Genomic DNA, 20655 nt, shown 5'->3' with positions numbered 1-20655 from the left:
CAATGAAAAAGACACAAAGCTGGAGTTATTCTGTGTCTTTGCTGCACAGCTGCATCTTCTTCTTTCATTCTCCCCCCTCCCTCTCCTGTTTCTACTTCAATCATAAAACTGATCAATGATCAGCTGATCGGCTTTTCTCTCTTGTTTATTTATCGCCCATTTTGCGCCAGAAAGAGGAAACCAGCGGATGTCGCGCTAAACAACAGCAGCACGTTTAAGCTTGATCGGCTGTTGTTAGAATTTATTTAATATTACTTTCTAGTATCAGCTGATGTTTGCTGGAGCCACAGCTGCAAAAAAGCTGCTGGTCATGATGTCGGTTTGGATATGTGGTGAGATGGAAACATGAGGATGAAACCAGATGTCCTTACTGAATCATCAGAGCTGAACAGGTGATGGAGAAACAGGTTTACCTTTTAGGTGACATGAATGAGTTGAAGGGAAGTTATGAACTGTTTCTGAGAGACAAATAACCCCAGGATCCTTTTTTAGGTAGCTGACAGCTGGTAACTGTGCAGGGGCGGGTCTAGCAAAGTATTGCCAGGGGGGCATGTAGGGCATTAACAGGGAGAGGTGGGCACAAAGAAATACTTTTCTTTCTTATTCTCATTTAAAATGTCTCACTTTAAAAAAAATAATTATCTGAGTCTTACAACAAACGATTGATAGATTAATACATATATACCATCAGAACAGTGTACATCACTGTCACAACAGCGTTTGTTTTCATTCAAAGGCTTTATGATTTTTCCTATAATGGTGGGCCGGTCTCTAGTCAAATTCCCCGGGACGATTTTTTTGTCCCAGTCCAGCTCTGTATGCAGCTCATCTGCAGTTTGGCGTTACCTACATCTTCCTATTCAGAAGGCAGAATTTCCGAGTTCTGAGTACAATCGAAAGCACCACGACTGCAGTTTTTGTGTTGGATGTAAAAAGCAGACTAGAATCATGCGGCGCTCAACGACGGTCCAGGTGTGGGATTTCTCTCATGGAAGTGTGCACATTATTTTTTTCCTTTCTATTGGTAGGTGGCACAGTGCACCTGTGGCAAGTAAGCAAGCTAGAAGACTGGCAATCTTGCTGGGTATCCAGTTACGGAAGCAACACATTAACAAAAGAATTCTGAGTAAAACCAAAGTTACTTTCCCTACTAACTAGTTACTCTGAAAGTAACGAGTAACTTGAAGTAACTGAGTTACTTTTGATAGAAGTAACTAGTAATGTAACTAAGTTACTAATTTAATGTAACTTACCCAACACTGGTTATTGATGACTAACAGGCCTGCAGCACTTTTCCAAAGTCCGACGTATGCTGCAGGTGACTCATGAATCATATGCCAATTCAGAAAGACAGCCATCCCTCTGCTCGCTATAACTGCCCTTAAAAAATGATCATTATTGTCTCTTTGATCTGATCTGATGTGTTTCTCATATATTTCTGTGCATCACATCCTTTCTCTTTTGAATTTCTTTATAAACCGGAGCTTCTGTTGGCATTTTTTCTCAAACGTGACATTTCGGCCATCTGAGACTTTCTTCTGATCAGACTGTAAGGTGTGACACATGTCGGCTCTGTGCACTGGCATTTAAAAATTGCAGGCTGGCCAAATTCCAGGGTGTTCAACTAAAGGTCAAAATTCTAGACTTTGAAAGGCCACAGATGGCACAAATTCTTCATGTATCCTGTTCCTAACTGGCCCAAAGTAAGCCTCCATCAAGATTTGCTCCCAGTGTAAAACTGTGCAGTCTGAATCACGAGGCAGCAGACCGAGTCAAAATCCCCCCACTCAGCCTGCAGGAGATGTCATTCAGTCCCTCCAACTGTAACCGCTGCCTCTGTGTGACTGACGTGTGTCCAGCTAAACCAGGGTGGACAAACAGCTTACATAAACCGATGCAGGTTATGTGAGGAAAGGCCAAAAATAAGTTACTTTGTATGTCACAGTGATATTTCCCTTCCCCAGATCATCCTTTTTAATATTTAAATAAACATTCAACATCTTACAGGGAGAGATTTCACACCTTACAAGTCAACAAAATACCAAGAAAGACAGATAAACCTAAAGCTAACAGGCTAGCAGGCTAACACAGCAACATGTCAGGTTAATCAGAAGCCTGGACAAGACTCATAATGTGACGCTTACTTAAACCTTTCACTCTGATCATCATCAGTCATGATTCTTCTAATATAATTATCTGTGTTGTGATTTACGATCATTATAATGTCGTCAGCCTCGCCGTCATTTAACAGCAAAGCCCGTCAGAAAGGAAACACGGCCTCATCCTTCATGTATGGCAGTGTGGAAAATCATTAGGACAAAAAAAACATCAGTGAGGGGACTTTCATACAGTGCCAACGTTTCACATCGCAATTTTTATTTTTTACAATTGTGTTTGATTCATAAACACTCAATTAATACATTTTTATATTCACATGTTCCTATAATATTTCTTTTCATTCATTAATTTATTTGTTAACTTCCTGTTTGCATAAAATCACCTGATCACAGTCATGTGACCACCGTGATTCTCTTTAGCCCAGTCACTCTGCAGGTGCTAGCTCTTCAGTCTTTGTAAGTACACCTGTTCCGCCCTGCTTACAGCTCTCAGTCACCTGACACACAGAGGGTAGGAGCTTCTAACAGATAGTAGCAGAAAACTCTGCCTCCCCCTGATCTTCCTTTTAGCCATTCGATTAGCAATCAGCTCTTGAGTTTCACGTCAGCAGAAACAGAGATGGTCTCTTTTGATCCTTCGTTGTAGGTGTTTAACTTTTTCCTCGGCTAACTCTTTGTGCAGTTTGGTTGTGGACATTAGTGTCCAGTGCTCAGGTCCACCTGCTGGGATGTGGTGGTCTGGCAGTTGAACGTGTGCAAAAACATGTTTGTGAACTGAGACTCACCTGTGCAGTAAACCTGATCCAGAGAAAGAACAGTGACAGTGCTAAATCTGTAATCACGTCGGCTCAGCTGACCGCGTGGACACACTGAATAACTGTTAGCAAAGGCATCATTAGTCTTCGGTTGGGGGGTTTCCCGTGTTTATGTGGTTAGGTTTCTTCATCACGGTGATTATCATTCATCAGGCCAACTTATTTCCATCCCTGTCATTAATACTCAGTTATGATCATTATAATGTCATTATCACTGTGAAGATTTATGATTATCAACAACACCGTGAACTACTGTCAGCAATTAACACCACAGACTGATGGAGACTGTGTGTGTGTGTGTGTGTGTGTGTCATGTGACTCTGCGAGCAGCTTGGCCGGTTACCCAACAGGACAGGATGACCTTAGTGGCTGGTAGCAGTGTAGATGGAGACAGTGTCCAAACTTTCCTTACTGGTCCTTGTCCTAAACACACAAACATTTACAGACACAACCACACACACACACACACTGCCCTCCTAACCCCCCCCCCCCCCCCCGCCCGCATGATTTGTTTTCCAGTGTTTTCACTGATGAGGGCAAGCTGGTTTGTGTGTGTGTGTGTGTGTGTGTATATTTACTTCATCGTCATGCTTGTGTACACATGAGACAAGAACTAGTGAGAGATTTGTCCCTTTCTGTTTTGTTTTCCAATCACGGCTCCATCATAATTCCCGTCTTCTCCAGGCGGACTGCGATTCTGATCAGCAGTTTCCTGATAAAGCGACAGCGCCGGCCGCATTACGTGTTTATGAATTGCTAATGCCACTATTTATCAAGCTGCGCGACACGATTTACCATATTGAAAGTCACGGTTTGCAGTTTTACATTTAGAAGGTGAGCGTGATCGACTGTATCATCTGTCATTTTAATTTATGAGAGATTAATGCAGCAGCGGCGCACTCCTCCCACACACTCATCAGGAGCTCACACTCATCAGGAGGTTAAATAATCATCATTCTCACATTTACTGTTCAAACTATAAGTTTGGAAACAGGAAAGTCACAACAGACCAGCTAATTTAATGACCCTTTGAACTCAGCTAACTCTGAAATGATAAGAAAACAGCCCAAAAAGTCCTGTTGCTGCTGCCCCACTTTGTCGTCTGGACTCGAGTATCTTAGGAAATAATTTTGTCTATATTCAATCGTTGATATCCTGAGCTGGGATAAAGTCATGGTGGCTGAAAACGACCGCTGAATGTTTGAGTGCTGTAAAGTGGGAATGTTCCAGCACCAAAATGAATTATTTCTCAGAAGCAAAATCCATAACATCTACTCACTCTGAGAAGGTTTGGTCCGAGTCGATCCGTCATAAAACATGCATGTCATTAAAATTCCCATTAGGCCCTGATTTTATTTATGACCTGTGTTTAGGTTCAGACGTTCAAAGAGGAGTTCGGTCAGCTTGATCGGATACTTGAAATAAAAATAAAATTTAAAAGTCATTAACATTTATTTTTCAGGGACCGGGTACAAAAACAAAGATGAAACATTGCACCAGATTTAGCTACTAGCTAATGTTCATCCACAGTCCCTGAGTAGGTAAAAAATGTATTTTATTATTATTATTTATTTTATTTGTGTTTAGAGAGAAGTGAGATGATTGTAGTCTGACGCAAGCTCAGGAACGGTCCACAGTGACGTATAAATATGCTCCCCGTGCAACAGCATGAACCGTATTCACCGTTTTTAACTATTTATATAGTAACAGTTAAACTGTCTGAGTGTTTGTTTATTTATTCATTAAAAATCAGGAATCTTTTTTTTTTTTTTTTGTAGCAATAATATGATCATTAGAGCGAGTCATGGACCGCTGCTGAACCTGGCCTTAAAACCAGGTTTATGTGCACACGTTGCGCTGATATGATGGATTAAATGAAGCTGAAGGACACTTTTCTACACTTTGAGTGAAAATTAAGAACATTTTTAAGCAAAAAGACCAAATAAAGAAAATAATAAGATTAAAATGACAGAGATACACATGGGACCAAAGAGAAGCAAAACAATCCAATTAGTCTATAAAACTAAAAACAAAGAACGAGTTGATGTACTGATAGAAAGAGAGAGAATACATAAATTAACAAGTAAAGATTATAAGAGGAACTATTTAATAAAACCTAACTAAGGCGTGACTCAGAGCTCTGCGGTGAGTCTTTGTAGAGCTATGATGTGACTACGACATCGTTGTTTAGTCTACATAGAAGCGCCTTAGATGCGGGGACCTTTTCCCTCCTGGGCACTTGCTCTTTGTTCTGGGCATTCTTTCCGGGGGTCGGACATCTTTGTCCCTCACGTTTTTCCACTTCTTCTTTGTACACTCTGATAGTTTCAGCAATCTCCCTACAGGAACTTTCTGACATGTTTCAGTCCTTATATTGATGCTATGATTATTGTTCCTTCTGTTGAAATGATGATGGCTATTCTCTTACTGATAAACTTAAAAACTGCAGGGAAAAGGTAGAAATGCACAGGACGAATCAACGGTGCTGAACAGACGTGCAGTCACATTTCCAGTGAGATGCACATCAGGTTGCGGGGTATGGTTTCAGAGGGGCTTGCAGTTATGGCGTAGATTTTAGTTTGAAAGCACAAAGCCCCGCGGTTCTGCACATCCTTTACTGTTGGTACCTTAATTTCAACTTCATAGTTTATATTTCTTTTGTGTATTATATCAGGGATATTTTTATATTCAAGCTATTTACTTTAACTGTAGTATTTTAACTTGTTTGCTTTTTTTGTCATGGAGCAACAGTGACCACATAATTTCCTCTGGGATTAATAAAGTATTCTGATTATGATGTTCAGTATTTAACCCCTTTACTGTCATGACAGATGCTAGAAAAATGCTTACATGCTTTTATCTACTTTCTTAGGGACACTGACATGGAAGAAAGTGTATTTGTAGAATTTAATTAAACTAATTACACTTAAAAAAAAATCCAAAAAATATGAATGAGAATGAAGAACAGAAACTAATAGTTACCCAGTCCTCATTCAGTCCTCATTGCTGATTAATTCATCGACTCATTAGGACAAAGCTGGCACGGTGAAAGGTTTTCAGAGTTCTTCTCATGTCTTCCTGGATAACAAAGCTCATCGTGGAGCTGCGGTCAGATGAAGTGGGTCAGCTCAGCAGCGTATTTATAGCTCAGATCGCACTGCTGTCCGTGCTGTCTCTGGACCCAGCAGGAAATGATGCAATGAAATACAAACTGTACTACAAGTGGCCACTAATCTCCTCCACCTCCACTGTCGGGCCACGGGTCAGTTCAGAGTCACTGTCAGTTCACTTTCCATCCAACTGAAGCAGCCAAGCATTTCATTCCAAATTCAGAGGCGTGCATTACCACAGGGTTCAAACAGGCTGTGGCACAGGAACTAAAAGCCACATCAATAACTAATAATCAGCTCGGAGTCACGACAGCTGGAAAAGCTGCAGAAGCTTGCATTTGGTGCTCAGATCTGAAATATCCAAAGTTTTGGAGATATGTTGTTTTATAAAGTAAGGATGTTTGGGAAGGCTTCAACAGTGGGAAACAGATTTTTCCCCATCCTAATAGATTTTTGGAATCTATTAGGATGTAATTGTGATTTTTTTTACATGTACGAGTTTCAGATAGTCCTATTCTAAATACAGATTTTTCTTTCCAGGTGAGAAGCTCTTTACCTTACACTATAAATTACCCTGAGACAACTGTTCTTGTGGTTTGATGCCATATAAATTGAAGTGAGATTTTGCAGACTGACTCACGATGGTCTGTGCCTCTCAGTTCATCCTCTGCCTCCCTTTAAATCCAGCTTTCCTCTGATTGGCCTCCTCTTGCAAACAGAGGTTTGAACAGCAGTGTGTTCACAGAACTTTGTGTCTGATAATCATATGAAGAGTTTTTACTGCAGCCTGCAGCTTTTTGTACCAGTGCCTGAGGCAACTGTTTTGTTTTTTTATTTGATGCTATATACATAAAATTGAATTGAACTGAACTTGTACAGACGCTGACCTCATCATTAGAAATTTCCTCACCGCCATTATGAGAGAACTAATATGACAGAAAATAACAGAAAGCATAATAGGCCCCTTGTTGTTTAGCTTTAAGCTCTGAGTTAGGAATGCTCCCCTGCAGTAAAATGCTGAGTATATTTTCAGGCCTCGCAGTGGGAAGTTTAATGACTTGGACTTTTTGCCACAGTTGTAGGTAACGAACACAGCTCATCTTCATTTCAATAAATGCAGGAGCGTTTATGTCCCAAGCTGCACTGACATTTACTATATCTGTCAAGACCAATATTTTCAGCTGGGTCACCACGGTGATCCTCATGGCAGCAGGAGAGCCGCTTGGTGCCTGTTTGTCTTTCTTTGATGTGCCGTAGCTGTTCGCTTTGGTTTTTAGCGCAGTCCATCATCGTCTGTGTGTTCAGCGTTATTGACTGTTTGCTCTGGACTCGTTGTACGTCTGTGGGCTCAAGGCTGTGCTGGGGATTTGGCATTATGCAGAGAGCATCTAATGAGCATGATGAGCTTAATAAGGTAAAGAACTGAACTGCAAAATCAATGGGAGCTGGTTAAGTGAATCACAGCATTTGAGTAACAACTTCATGAAAAGAATAAGCATGTTTCTTGTAGCCAGGCGTTAAATTCACAGACTGTAAAGTTTTAATTAGTCAGTTTTTAATTAAAATAGATAAAACGAAATGAAATCAAATGAGGATAAATTTAATTTGATTTGAATCTGTGGTATGGACGGGAACTGCTTTAAAGCACCAGTTATCCCTGCTGGTGCTTTATGCCAGCAGGGATAACCTCCAGAGGACCAAAGGTGATTTTTAAGATATTTGATTTAATCATTTATTAGTGTGAACTACCTCTTTGTTAAAATGAACAACAACAACAAAGAATCTGCCTGTCAGCTTTTTCTCACACGGGTACATTGTTTTTGTAGATTAGAATCACAAATGAACGTGGTTTGTTTCCAAATTTGTTTAAACTAGAGTAAAAGATGTGCTCTCAGGCCATCAACAGCTCAGACTTACATGTGAGTACGTACGCGGTGGCTTTTCGTACACTTCAGCCATGCTCTGGTTCTTTCGTCAGATTTCCTTGTAACACATGACAGCCTGTGTTCATGACTCGTGATGGCTGCTTTTCATCTGTGTTTGAGAAACATCATGTTTGGGTGAAAGTGCACCAACTTGTGATTTTAGCTCTGTAATTCTTTTATGGTGATGTGGTCATTGAAATGAGGAAATGAGGTTCACTTAAAGTCTATTGAGCTTGGAAAGAAAAGCGTCCGGACTACTGTAAATTTCTTGAAGACATTTCATCTGAGAAGCTTCTTCAGTTCTTAGAGCAACTGGTGGAGAATCCCAGATTTTAAGCATTTTGGACAGAGAAGACAGATGGTTTGAAAGAGGAGTGAAAGAAGCCATTTATCTCCACTGTGAATGACCATCTTTGAACAGAGGTCTTATGACACTGACTCTCTGCCATTTATAATCCAGTTTTGAGATCTCTTCCCAGATGCCTTAATGCCCACTCACACCCTGGGGCATTTGACCTCAGTAAATTACATGATAGGGTGGGACTAGGCTTCACTATGGATTCACCCGTAACTTCGTTGATTGTGACCTACACCCGTTTTCACACCTTGGCTCATGTAGAGGTAGAGGATCAATCCACGACCCTCTTGGTGGGACATTCCCATAGGGCTTAAAATCTGGGACTCTCCACCATTTGCTCTTGGAACTGAAGGAGCTTCTCAGATGAAATGTCTTCAAGCAACTTAAAGAAGTCCAGATGCCTTACTTTCCAAGCTCCTTAGACTACGATGACCTGGATGACTAAGAACCTTCACAGACATGTCTGCCAGTAAAAGGTTTGAATGGCGGGGTTTATGTAATCTTTGGGGTTAATCAGGTCTTTTTTGGATCATTTACATGAAACGTAACTGTTTGTTTGTAACACTGCCAGGCTGCATAAATCTGTTGGGATCCACCATTCCTCTCTTGCTGACCATGTCTACCTTTCTCTCTTCTAGCTTGGCAGCATCCAAAGAAGCTGCAGCGAGGAAAGCTGCCTCCCCGATGCCACCGTCCGAATTTCTGGACAAGCTCATGGGCAAGGTTTCGGGGTACGATGCCAGAATCCGACCAAATTTTAAAGGTAGGCGTTGCCACCAAGACTCAGTCGGATAAAACAGGAATGTAGCCAAACGTACCCTGAAAAGACCTGCGCTGTGTCTGCATTTTATTACCTTCTCTAAATGCCTGTTTAGCCAAGAATGTCACCAAAGATAAGGTTTGTATTTATTAGCTTAACTGAAAAAAGGAAAATAACATGTTTAGACATCGATGTTGCTGAAACTTTGTTGCTGTATATTTAATCACTTCAATGTCTTTGTCTGTTCTCAATTTGTCGATCTCTGTATTTGCCCTTTGCAGTGTGGAACAAAGGTAATTCTTCCCACGGCTCAGTTTAGGTGTCAGACCCCAAACTCCCTCCCCCCACCTTTTTTTCCCCTAACACAAGTCCAGCCTTGCACTTTTACCCACAATCATATGGTAAGATGACAAAATCCCCAGTAAGGACTAAGCTAGTTGGCTACATTCCTTGGTATCCACACAGTATCCTGAGTGCTTGTTTTGGTGGTCAAGGTAATGTGCCTCTCTCCCATGAGTGTGCTGCTGACCATGATTTCATGATGATGATGATGACGATATAGTTTTAAGTGACCTCCCTGAATGGAAGCCCCCATAAAGACACATGTCAGAGGTTTCTGCTTTAAACTTCTTGCATTAGGAACACAGACTGGACATGAGAGAACTGGGGCAGCCCTCCGTATCCACCAAAGTCTATGACTAATGCAATGGGTTAAAAATACATTTACAGCATCTTTAAGCATCTGAACAGACAGACAAACTGATTTCCCCTCGTGCTTTTCTGACATTTAAGCCTTGCTGCATGTTTAAAACTGCCAGAACTGAGATTTTATAAAGTGGATGTGAGAAATTTCTAATGTCTTCCGTTTAGTTTGTCGGGTCATGTGTACAAAATATTGGTACCCCGGTGATATTCCAGCTTTTATCAACACGTCTTCTTTAAGTATTAACCTTTAATCACCTGTTACAACATGTGCCTTACTTGTTTTTTTTTTATATACGGCTGCCAAAGCATTGCTATCCTTGGCACCTTGCAGTCCAGACAGTAAATCTTGTCCTACTGTCGTCACTTAAAGGATGAAGATTGGTTCAAATGTTAGTGAGAGGTACGCTCAGTTCCCCTCCAAGTCTGATCAGAAGCAGATCAGTGGGATGTGTAAGGAGTTCGAGTCTTACCTGGCAGCAGTTTGGTCTGCAGGAGGTTTAACATGAACCTCAAAAGCACATGGGAACCCATCACCCAATCACCGCACGTTTTAGGCGCTGTCCAAGTTTTAGTGAAAAGTGAACCTTTTCAGGTTATTATCAAGATTTGCCAAACCATTAATTAATAATTATAAATATCTAACACTTACACTTGGCTCAATTTGATCTGATCTGTTTCATGTAAAATGGTTGTGATCAGATCAGTGTGTGTGTGTGTGTGTGTGTGTACAGAGCTTCACAAACGTATGAGACCATCTGTCAAATATTTTAGAAATGTAAAATAAAAATAACTAAAACTCATTTTTACTGTTCATCGATGCAAAATAATAATGTGCTTCACTGCTTTTTCATAAAACTGTAAACTTTAAAATTCATGGATAAGATATTACATGATTATATTTTTAATTAAAGAGCATTCTGCTGGATTAACGAGAAATATTAAAAAACAGGAAGCTCTCAGAGAGCTTCCCCCTCTGAGGCGGCTCTCATTTTTTTCTTTCTTCTTTTTAAACATACTTTAATAAACCCACTGAAACACATTTTAATGTACCCTACTAAAATATTTGTATATTTTTTTATTTATATGAATATAGTACATGTGTAGTATTTATTTCATGATTTATTCATATTTTAAATGTTTTGTAATAAACACCAAGTGTATTTTGGTTTATAATAAAAATATATTAATAAGATAAAGCATCGTCCTAGTATAGGAATTGTGGTTATGACCTGTTAGATGAAAAATATACATAAAAAAAGACCTAATGAAACAAATGTTTTCAACACAAACAAGATTGACATTGAAAAGATGGGAGTAAGAAACATAGTTTTAAATATCTCCATAAATCATTATTATAACTTTGACCTTCACATCAGTTTGTTGACCTTGAAGGAGAGGTCAGAGGTCAAATGTGACGCGACGTCTTAAACCTTTAGATGTTAAGATGAGAATATTTTAAGTTATTAGACTTTTTGTCAGTTTCCCACCAATAAATCATGAAGCTGACCTTGAAAATGTGTTTTTTAACATGAGACTTTATCCGAATTCATTCTAGACAGAAACACAAAAACGCTGCGACACACAGAACCTGCCTGGTCCATTCAGGTCAGCCGTGGCATAAACCACTAATTTGTTGGTGGTCTAATATATTTGTTAAGCACTCTGCTTGTGTGTGTGTGTGTAATATAGTAAGTGGCATGTTATCTGCTGGGGTAGAAAGAAGGTTCGCCTTCGTCTTTTCAATAACCTGAAAAGATTTCTGCCGTTCACTTCTCACCCAGATGTTTTCTGGGATCTCTGGCGGTGATCAAACCTGGAGGGATGACGTACATTACCTAACGCTGCCTGCGTCAGGTCAGCATGCGATGCTATTTGTCTGCTGCTCTGCATCTGCCTGTCGTCTCTAAATCAAAAACAGGTGAAACTTAAAGGTGTTGCTAATATTTTGTACACTGAGCACACAGGTACACAGAATGTGCACAAGTGAATCACAGCTTTGTTTCTGAATGCTGCCATGGAGCTTCTCTCTTCTTCTGTTTTTTCTTTGCTGAGCCCATAATGGTACAACCCATTATATGGTGAGCAGGATATCTCGGTTCACGCAGGACAGAGTTGAGAGGAGCGGAGGGTTTTCGCTGTGACTAAGTGCGCATTATTAAACCTGCCGTGGCTACAGAATGGCCGACCTGCCGAGGGTTTGCTCAGGTGTTTGTCGCGAGTCGATTTTGGAGATCATTTCTGTTTTTTATAATTTGATTTCTCCTCAGCTCTGCTCGGCAACACTCCCGCGCGATTTACTGAAGCTAGCACTGCACTGACCTTTACAAATCAGGATTTAAACAGGCCTGTGTGGCAGTTATTTGAATTTATAGCTTTAATCTTTTTTTCCTTCTTCTAATGCGATGTAATAAAATTTTTTAATGCAGATGAAATTACTCTCCGGCGCTGTGCCGCACACGCACAGAATAATAAGAGTCCCAATGTCCCCTGTAACACAGACACGTTTATTTAAATGAGCTCAGATGTCAGATACTTTCTGTTTTGGGGTAAATTTGTAACGAGCGCAGATCTGTAATGAAGATACGTATGGACGAGGAGGAGGAGCCCATCTTTTATATAATGTGCTCAGCTAATTGTGTCAGGGGCCATCGTTAGCAGACAGCCCAACATGAACTTCCAGATTCTGTCATGGTTGTCAGGTCGACAGAGTAACACAGCGTGATCTCTCCGACTTGCTCATTCATGCAGTCTTTTGTGTGTAAGTGTGTGTGTTTGTGTGCGTCCCCTACCAGCCGACTACACCCCTGCATTAATCACACCCATGAAATAAACAGCTTGACAGCTCGGCGGCCTCGTAAACTCGGGGGGAAAGAAACAACAACAAAAAAAAATGTACTTGCACAGTAGGGGAGTCAGGCAGGGAGCAAAAAAAGGAAGAACTAGAATAGCATGGGGGGTATTATAATAAAAATAATCATCACCATAACATGCTAAGTGGGAACACTTTAATAAGTGACGTGTCTGTAATGATGTGACATTCAGCACACGGATCGCTCGAACGTGTTTCCTTAGAAGCTTTTTAAGGAAGGGATCGTTCAACTAGCATGCTTCTCAGCTGCTGTAGTGGAAACGTCACCGTCACCTGTGCACATTCTCCAACACGGTGAAGACACACTGATAACTGTGTATTACCCTGAGAACACACTGGGCGCGTCACACAGTTTCATTTTGTCTTTTGCACAATTTCCAATTTAGACCAGAACAAAGTTGTTGTTTTTTTAACTAAAACCAGCAGAAGTGAACACATGCAGAGCCGCACAGCTACGAAACAAGCTGCCCGAGGAAGTCGGGTCAGTGCCTGGGGCAACTATGGCTCAGGAAGCAGAGCGGGGTGGCTACCATTTGAAAGGTCAGTAGTTCAAACCCCGGGACCATCCAGGTGACATCAGGCGGTCAACACAGTGAACCCCAAACTGGCCCTGAAGCATCCATCAGAGCGAGAGTGAGAAGGATTTGTGTGGTGCAGGATGGATGGACGAGCCTTGTAGTGTGAAGCACTTGGAGTGGAAACACACTAGATTTAGCTTCACTGTTGTATTATTTATATGAATCCATTTTGGTGTCTTTTTTTAATTTTGACCTGCTTTTCAAATATCTTTTTGTTTCTTGTTGTGTACCACCGTTATTTTACTGGATGGAACGCCTCCCACGTGCTGTTTGAGATATTCTGTCTACAGTAAAACTGATGTCTATTTTATGATGGGGAACATAGCAATTGTAAATCTAAATTCACAACAAACTGAGTGTATTGTACTCTGGATGGCGTTACCTTAGTCTCCAGTAACACTGTGAGGAACCCCAGGATATGTCCTTCAGTGCACATATTAAACAAATATGTAGGACTGTTTTCTTCCATTTGCGCAACATCTCTAAAATGAGAAACATCCTGTCTCAGAGTGACGCTGAAAAATTAGTTCATGCATTTATTACTTCTAGGCTGGACTACTTTAATTTCTTAGTATTTACAGGGATAAAAAAAAGAGAGATTTATCTTCCCTTCGTTGACCTTGCTGATCTTGGTTGTTTCCAGAAATACATTTAAATTCCTTCTCACGTGCAAAGTCCTGAAAGCATCATATCCCCTCCTAGTACACTATCACCACATTAGTGCACTTCACTCTCACACTTCAGGCCTACTTGTTGTTCCTAGAGTATTTAAAAGTAGAATGGGAGGGAGAGCCTTCAGTTTTCAGGCCCCTCTTCTATGGAACCAGCTTCCAGTTTGGATTCAGGAGACAGACATTATCTCTACTTTAAAGATTAGGCTTCAAACCTTCTTTTTTTGCTAAAGCACATAGTTAGGGCTGGATCAGGTGACCCTCAATCCTCCCTTAGTTATGCTGCAAAAGGCGTAGGCTGCTGGGGAATTCCCATGATGCACTGGGTGTTTCTTCTTCATTCACCACTGCTGCATGTCATAAATAGTTTTTTTCCTCGTTTTTTTCTTGTTTTTTTGTTTGTGAGCTCCCCGTGCTCCTCTTTTTCCCTCCTACACATCATACATGCTCATCCAATTAGCACCAGCCCTGCTAATTTTGCCACAGTAGATGGAGGGCGGGAGGGGACAGGATGGGGAAGTGATGAGATCTGCCCCAAGCTATGACTATGGCAGCACGAGAAGAAATCCCAGTGATCCGGTGCAGGGGGTCCAGTGTATGGGCAAAAAGCTTCCGGTTGATTTAGTTTAGTTCCTCTGCTGGAGAGAGGAGAGCAAGCACTCGTGACACATTCAGGACGAGCTGTTTATAATCCATGACTTCATCCTACGTTCATTTCTCTTTTCCTGCTTTCTCAGTTTTTACAGTGTTTCATCCAAACCTCACATCTGTCTTTGCCTTTTCGTTATTTCTGTCTGCTGCTTATAGCTGTGTTCTTAATTTTTGCTTCCTTATTAGTTTCCTTGCTCATCACACATCATTTGGTCTTATTTATTTCTGCATAGTGATCAGATCTTTTATTTTATTCTCTTATATTTTAATCTTCATTTTTCTTCCCTCTTCCTTTTATTTTCCTCATCTCTTCCTGCATATCCATTTTCCTTATCGGTGGTTGAAAGACAAGTTTATTAATAAAGAAATTGTCCCCTATTTATCTGTTTAGCCCTCCTTTATTTTAGCATCTGACTCTTGAAACATTTGCTCAGGTGAGCAGGTAGCAGGTGAGGTCATACAGGAGGTTTTTTTTACTTCCTCAGACAGCAGCACCGAGTCCTTCTGATGCACTACCCCGGTAATGAATGGCCACACAGCGTTGTGGAGATAAAGGAGTGTGTATGAGAGGGAGAGATGGGGGGTTAGCGAGGGAACCAATGAGGGAGAGGAGGGTTTGTGTAATTCTTCTTGTGTCCAAGTGTGTGTCTTCGTGCACGCTTGATGAATGGCGCCGACTACAACTGCGACTCTCCTCTCCCTCTCCGCCATAACCTTGCCCTTCCTCATCACTCAAGCTGAGCAGCAGCAAGGCCAATGACTCGGACCAAGCTCCTGGTTTCAGGCTCGACCTGAACAGGCCACTGGCGAACCAAACTCCCCACCCTCCGACCCCCCCGTGTTTGCAAGGCAGGGCTTTTTGCCTGAGAAGACACTGAGTGTGTCACCAGCTTTAAAATCTGTGCTTCAGCAGGTTTTCATCTTCTGCACTCTTGAGTGGCCCCCGTTGTTGCTTCATAGCTCGTGTTTGCTCCTTGAAACAGTCCTTTTATTTTGTTTGGCAAAGCTCCCTCCTCCTGATATCAAAGACCTCTCAATGAAAAATCATCACTGCGTCACTTTGCTTCGGTGGACCTGAGTAAATATGCACAGAGGACGAGAGATTCTTTTCCTTCTCCTCCTCACTTTGTCCTTGCACAGCTGGAGGAGCTGTTGCTGCACAAAGCTACACAACTCTTTGCTTCTCTTGTGTTGTGCGACTCCCTCCTCCTCCTTCTCTCCTTGCTGGAGTTGAACGTGCCGAGGTGGGACTTTAGTTATTAGCTGTCGGAGCTTGACGTTCATTTGGTGTTATCAGCACTTGTTTAATGGCTACTTAATGGGATTAATGGGCATAAGGTAATGAGCGTAGGATGGAGGAATGGCTGCGGGGGGGGGGGGGGGGGGAATGGATGGGAGAGCGAGTGGGGGGAGAGAAAGACAAAGTGAAAGACACAAATGGCCGACCGAGTTGGAGGGATTTGCCCACGATGGGAGATTAGGAAGAAGTGCAGGTGGCAGAAGTGAAATGCAGGGTGTCGCACTGCACACAGAACAGATTTGTGCTCGCTTAGAGCTGGAACTCTGATGCTAACACAGTTCCCAGTGGACCCAGTGTTCCTCAGTTATGTATTACACTTGCAGCAGTCTTGAATAAGCAGCTCTGGGATGCAAACTACAATATCTACACCCTCCTCTTTTTTTCTCAACTCTACAAGGATGCAAGCGCTGAAATCTGCTCGGGTGAGTGGGCATTCTCGCCCAGAGGAAGGTCTTGTGGCTCTCTTAGTATTCAAGGTAACGGCCCTCTCCTTTCCAAGCCAGGAAATTTGGATGAGGGATATATTGCAAGGAGAGAGGAACTTTAATGTCGTCACAGAGGTGACTCTCCCCAGAGTTATGACAAAAATATTGATCACAGTTGAGCGTCTAGCAGGAGGAGGCAGAACGGCAAGGGCAGCAAAGAGAGGAATATTGAATAGGATGGTGAGGGCACCAAAACGGACGAGAGGAGTCTAAGAGGTGGAGGAAAGAGGCGAATGAGAGTGCTCGGACTAATTTCTGCAGTCAAAAGTTTAAATCTGTTCATTATCGTGAGCCGAACAGGAAATGATCAAGCTGGCAATTAGAGCACTGTCAAATGAGCCATGTTGTCGAAATGAATGAATTCCCCTCCTCTTCTGTTTGCTTTAAATAGCTCACATTATTATTGTTTCCTCTTGATCCTCAGATAGCAAAAACCTTCTTTAGCTTCAGGCTGCACACAGCCACTCTGAGATGTGTAAAAGGAGTCGATGGGTACATTACTCTGTCTTCCTCCCTCTGCAGTTCACCGGTCCGTGGCTAATAAGTTTATAAGGAGGGGAATACTGCCTTATAAAGGGCCATTCGGTCCTCCTGCGCCGTCGCACCTCTAATTACTAGCCAGAGGAAAAAAGGTTTAAGCCCACCAAATCCATTTAAATAGCCTGATGGAGAGGTTGGCGTGTAATTGTTCACTTCCGCCACACAATCAGGCCGCGGGCTGCTGTTCTCGGGCTTTACGTGGCAGATGCGTCCAACTTTCGGCTGATGGAGGGACCCTGGGGTATAAGTAGAGAGAAAAGCATTCGGGGGAAACCCTGTATTTGTCTGACAAAGCATCTTTGCTTCGAACGCAGAGGCGAGCTTTTTTCTTTTCCTCTGGTTTCATTTCTGTACCTTTGCTGCAAAGCCAGGAGAATTGATTGTGCACAGTGCTAGTAATTAGCTTGCATTACGAGATCCCCTCTGCTGGCAAAGCAAAAGTCCAAAAAACCAAAGCTGCTGTGGTATTAATGCCAGGATCAGGTCCTCAGATGTTCGACAGGCCGCCTGGCCACGAGGCTAAGCCCAGGCTTAGTCCTGACACAGAGAGACTGTCGTGCACAGAGGAGGGAGGAAAAATTGCCTTTGGTGGATTCGGGCAGATTATAGAGTTTAAGTCACCTGTCTACAACAGTTCATGGTCACGACGAATACTTTCCATCTATCTTAGAAGCCGTTTCCCTTTTTTTTCAGGCTGACAGTGACAGATTACAATATCGCTTGCAGACTTCTGCTGGGTGTAGTTCCCATCCTTCACATTGGCAGTTGTCAAGTACAGCAAAGCAGGATGTGCCCGGTTTTCTCAGTTCAGTGCAGTTCGAAGACAAAATAGGACATCGATCAACAAACATGAGTTACGAAAGGAAGACTGTCTCCTCGGCGTGTATCGATAGGACGTTTTGTTGGCCTCTGTTCATAATTCTGAGTAACTGGAAGAGAAAATTTTAATAGCTTGAAAAGAAATGTGTTTGCTGTTGAGTGCATGAGAACCGTTTAATACCTGAAGGTCGACTCTGACGTTATGTCTGATTTGGAAGTCTTTGATTTGCAGAAAATTAGACGGCTTGGTGTTAAATCACAGTTTAGCTGTGAGCATGTGCTGATGAAGAAAATCTCTACTTTGTTTCCTTTCTTAAACTTTTTTAGACCAATCCGATGAGCCGCTGACGTTCAGTGGCACATCGGGCTAAGTCTTTATCTTTCCAAGGGCGAACGGGGGAAAGATCTCGGAGCAATGAATCGTTCGGCTTTAACTTCTGATTCCTTGACATTAGCAGGTTGGCATTTTTCCACTATCAATCAGTCTTGTGCAGACTAAAAGTTCTCTTTCTCAGCTACGATATAATGTGGCCCGTTTGTGAGAGGCTGTTACTTTCTTGGGGGGTTGAAGTAGGACCTTTTGTCATCCAGATGGGCTCCATTTCAGCCAAATGACTTCATATTAATAGGAAGAATTGGAATTACATCTAAGATTGGTGATCATTTATCCATTCCTTTAGGGTTAGTGCCATTTCTGTTGCCAGTCGAAATATCGATGGGGACGGAGAATCGGCTGCTTTGTTTCATTCGAGTTGTTGTGAAATGTGTAAGTCACTGTCTACCTGTTGCCCAAAATTACCGAGGTCAAAACCGTCAAGATAAGGGAAAAATCTAAATGAAGCCAGTTTGACATGTAGTCTTTGCACCTCCCCGCCCTCCTCCTCTTCCTCCTCTTTCTCTCTGGCCTCTTGCATCTCCTGTAGTGCATTTTGCTAGTTTTACTTCAGCTCCTCTTGACAGAACTGCATTGCAACTCTCCTCCTCTTCATCTCAGCGCATTGCCTCTCCTGTCCTGCCCGCTGCAGTATGGCAGTAGATTGTTTCTCTACAGTCTCATGCATCCCTCCTTCCTGCTATTGCCTTCACAGTATGTTGCCCCCCTCCTCCCGCCCCTCCCCAAGTCTCCCCCGCTGCCACACACTCACCCCGGCCGAGTGTTGGCAGAGTGTTGCGACACCGTAGATAATCGAGCCTTGCTGTCTTGTTCGCTCCTTGATAGACAACGCGGTTGTTTTCCTTAACGAGGACAAACAACGTGTAGTTGGTAACGTGTTGTTAGTATATGCTGTGTTTAATTCTCATCTTTTTTTTATTAGACCCCAAAGGCTCCAAAAATGAAGCTACTCACAAGAAAGGTACTTTTCCTTTTCCTGTTTCTTTTTCCCTTTTTTCTACTTTCTACTTCTGCTCTTCCCTCACCAACGTTTGTGATCATTTGTCTTTAATGCAACGACGAGGGATTTTCCAGATGTTGACACCATTAGGAACATGAGGGAAATGCTTTTTGGTTAAACTGTGGAGATGTTTTGCTGGAGGTTTTATCAGAAAATGTCTAGAAATAACTAAGAAAACTGCATTTCAGTATATTTAAAATATTTTAGGCGTGCACTTTTGACCTGACAGATGTTTTTCCTTTAGTTTCAGCCATGATTGTTTGCAGACGGTTGTGTCTGGCAATAGAAAACCTTTTTTTTCCTCCCTGACACAGACAAATGTAGACACTTTGGTGATCACACCAGCAAACCTGTCCTTCTCCTAGTGTTTGGCTTTAAGTAAACTGCATTCATCACAGCACTATAAGAACAGTTTGTACTAAATGACAAAGACATGGAGCCACTCAAAAACTGCCAGTTTTTAATATTATGTGAGCTTTCAAACTTGTGTTTTCATATCAGTGAACTTGATGTTCTGGTTCATTCAGAGATACACAACCAGCATTAAAATTTCACACAGAACATTTTTAAAGTGTTTTTCCAAACTCAGCTATAAGAATTATTTATTTTTGTCATCCTTGTGACTCATTTAATGGCACATGTAGTAGGGTGTGTAGCAGTGTTGTATTCTACCCACCATCCTTATGTAATGCAGGAATGTGCAGTACTGCACAGCAGCCTGTGTCCTGGTAATTTTCTGCCATTATGTTCTTTTTACAGAGGTTTATGTAAATTGTAAAATTCATTATCAGAAAAACAGTTCCTTCATTTTACAGATTTTTTATTGTGTACCTTTAGTGTGCAGGAAATAAAAAGTAAAATGAAGTCTAGAGTAGAGCACGGACTACAACAGCTTTGTAACCTTTCTCCCCGTTTGCCCTGCTCTCATCTCATTTGTCCTCCTAGCTGAAGATGCTAATTCTGGTAGCACAGCAGGCCCTTTAACACAGTGGCTCCTGTCAGTTGTAACTAATATCTGCGTGGCCCTAATTTGCATGCACAGACTCTAAGCGGTGATAGAAAGCCCCATACACAATCCGCTCACAGGGTCTGTCCTACAAATTACTGCTGCAGGACTTTCCAGACAATTACAGTTGGCGATGGAGCAAACAGCAGAGGTTACGCACTGGGTAATCTTATTTCTCGATGCTGCCAGATGGAGTCTGCAAAGTGCAGCGCAGGTTAAAGAAACGTCATTATTTTCAGTTGGATATTCCTGATCGCTATAGCAACAAGACCGAGGAAATAAGGCCGAGGTCCTATTCCTCCAAAAAGTTAACTGGCCATCTAACGATGAGCGCGGCAAAAAACGACCTCGGCAGTGGACAGTAGATGCGATCCTCTTGCGTCTGATTTCTCTGGGTGAATAACGCCACTGAGAGAGACGCCGTTTGCAGACTAAAGACCCCAATTACCTCCTCCCAGTACTGTCAGCGTCACAGGAGACAGCGTTTATATTAGCAGGCAGCAGCCTGTCTGCCTCCGGGCTGCTGAGATGCATAACTTACACTCTGGCTTG

At 42.1% G+C, this 20655-nt stretch overlaps 1 protein-coding gene across 5 annotated transcripts in view; it reads left to right on the top strand.

Moving 5' to 3' along the window:
* glra1 (glycine receptor, alpha 1) overlaps positions 1-20655 on the top strand; it is a 120872-nt gene that overhangs the window by 19182 nt on the left and 81035 nt on the right. The window contains exons 2-4 of one of the 5 annotated variants that reach the window (XM_040043096.1): positions 8964-9088; positions 9367-9378; positions 19020-19058. In XM_040043096.1, coding sequence (XP_039899030.1) covers positions 8964-9088; positions 9367-9378; positions 19020-19058 — 176 coding nt within the window. Of the gene's footprint in view, positions 1-8297; positions 9089-9366; positions 9379-19019; positions 19059-20655 lie in introns of those variants that run through there. The other 4 variants (XM_040043094.1, XM_040043095.1, XM_040043097.1 and 1 more) reach the window with 4 other exon arrangements.

This window comes from Simochromis diagramma, unplaced genomic scaffold (genome assembly GCF_900408965.1).
Source record: "Simochromis diagramma unplaced genomic scaffold, fSimDia1.1 OVJJ01000433.1, whole genome shotgun sequence".
NCBI classification, from domain to species: Eukaryota; Metazoa; Chordata; class Actinopteri; order Cichliformes; family Cichlidae; genus Simochromis; species Simochromis diagramma.
The sequence above is the reverse complement of the archived record's forward strand: the minus strand, read 5'-3'. Positions and strand labels throughout refer to the sequence as shown.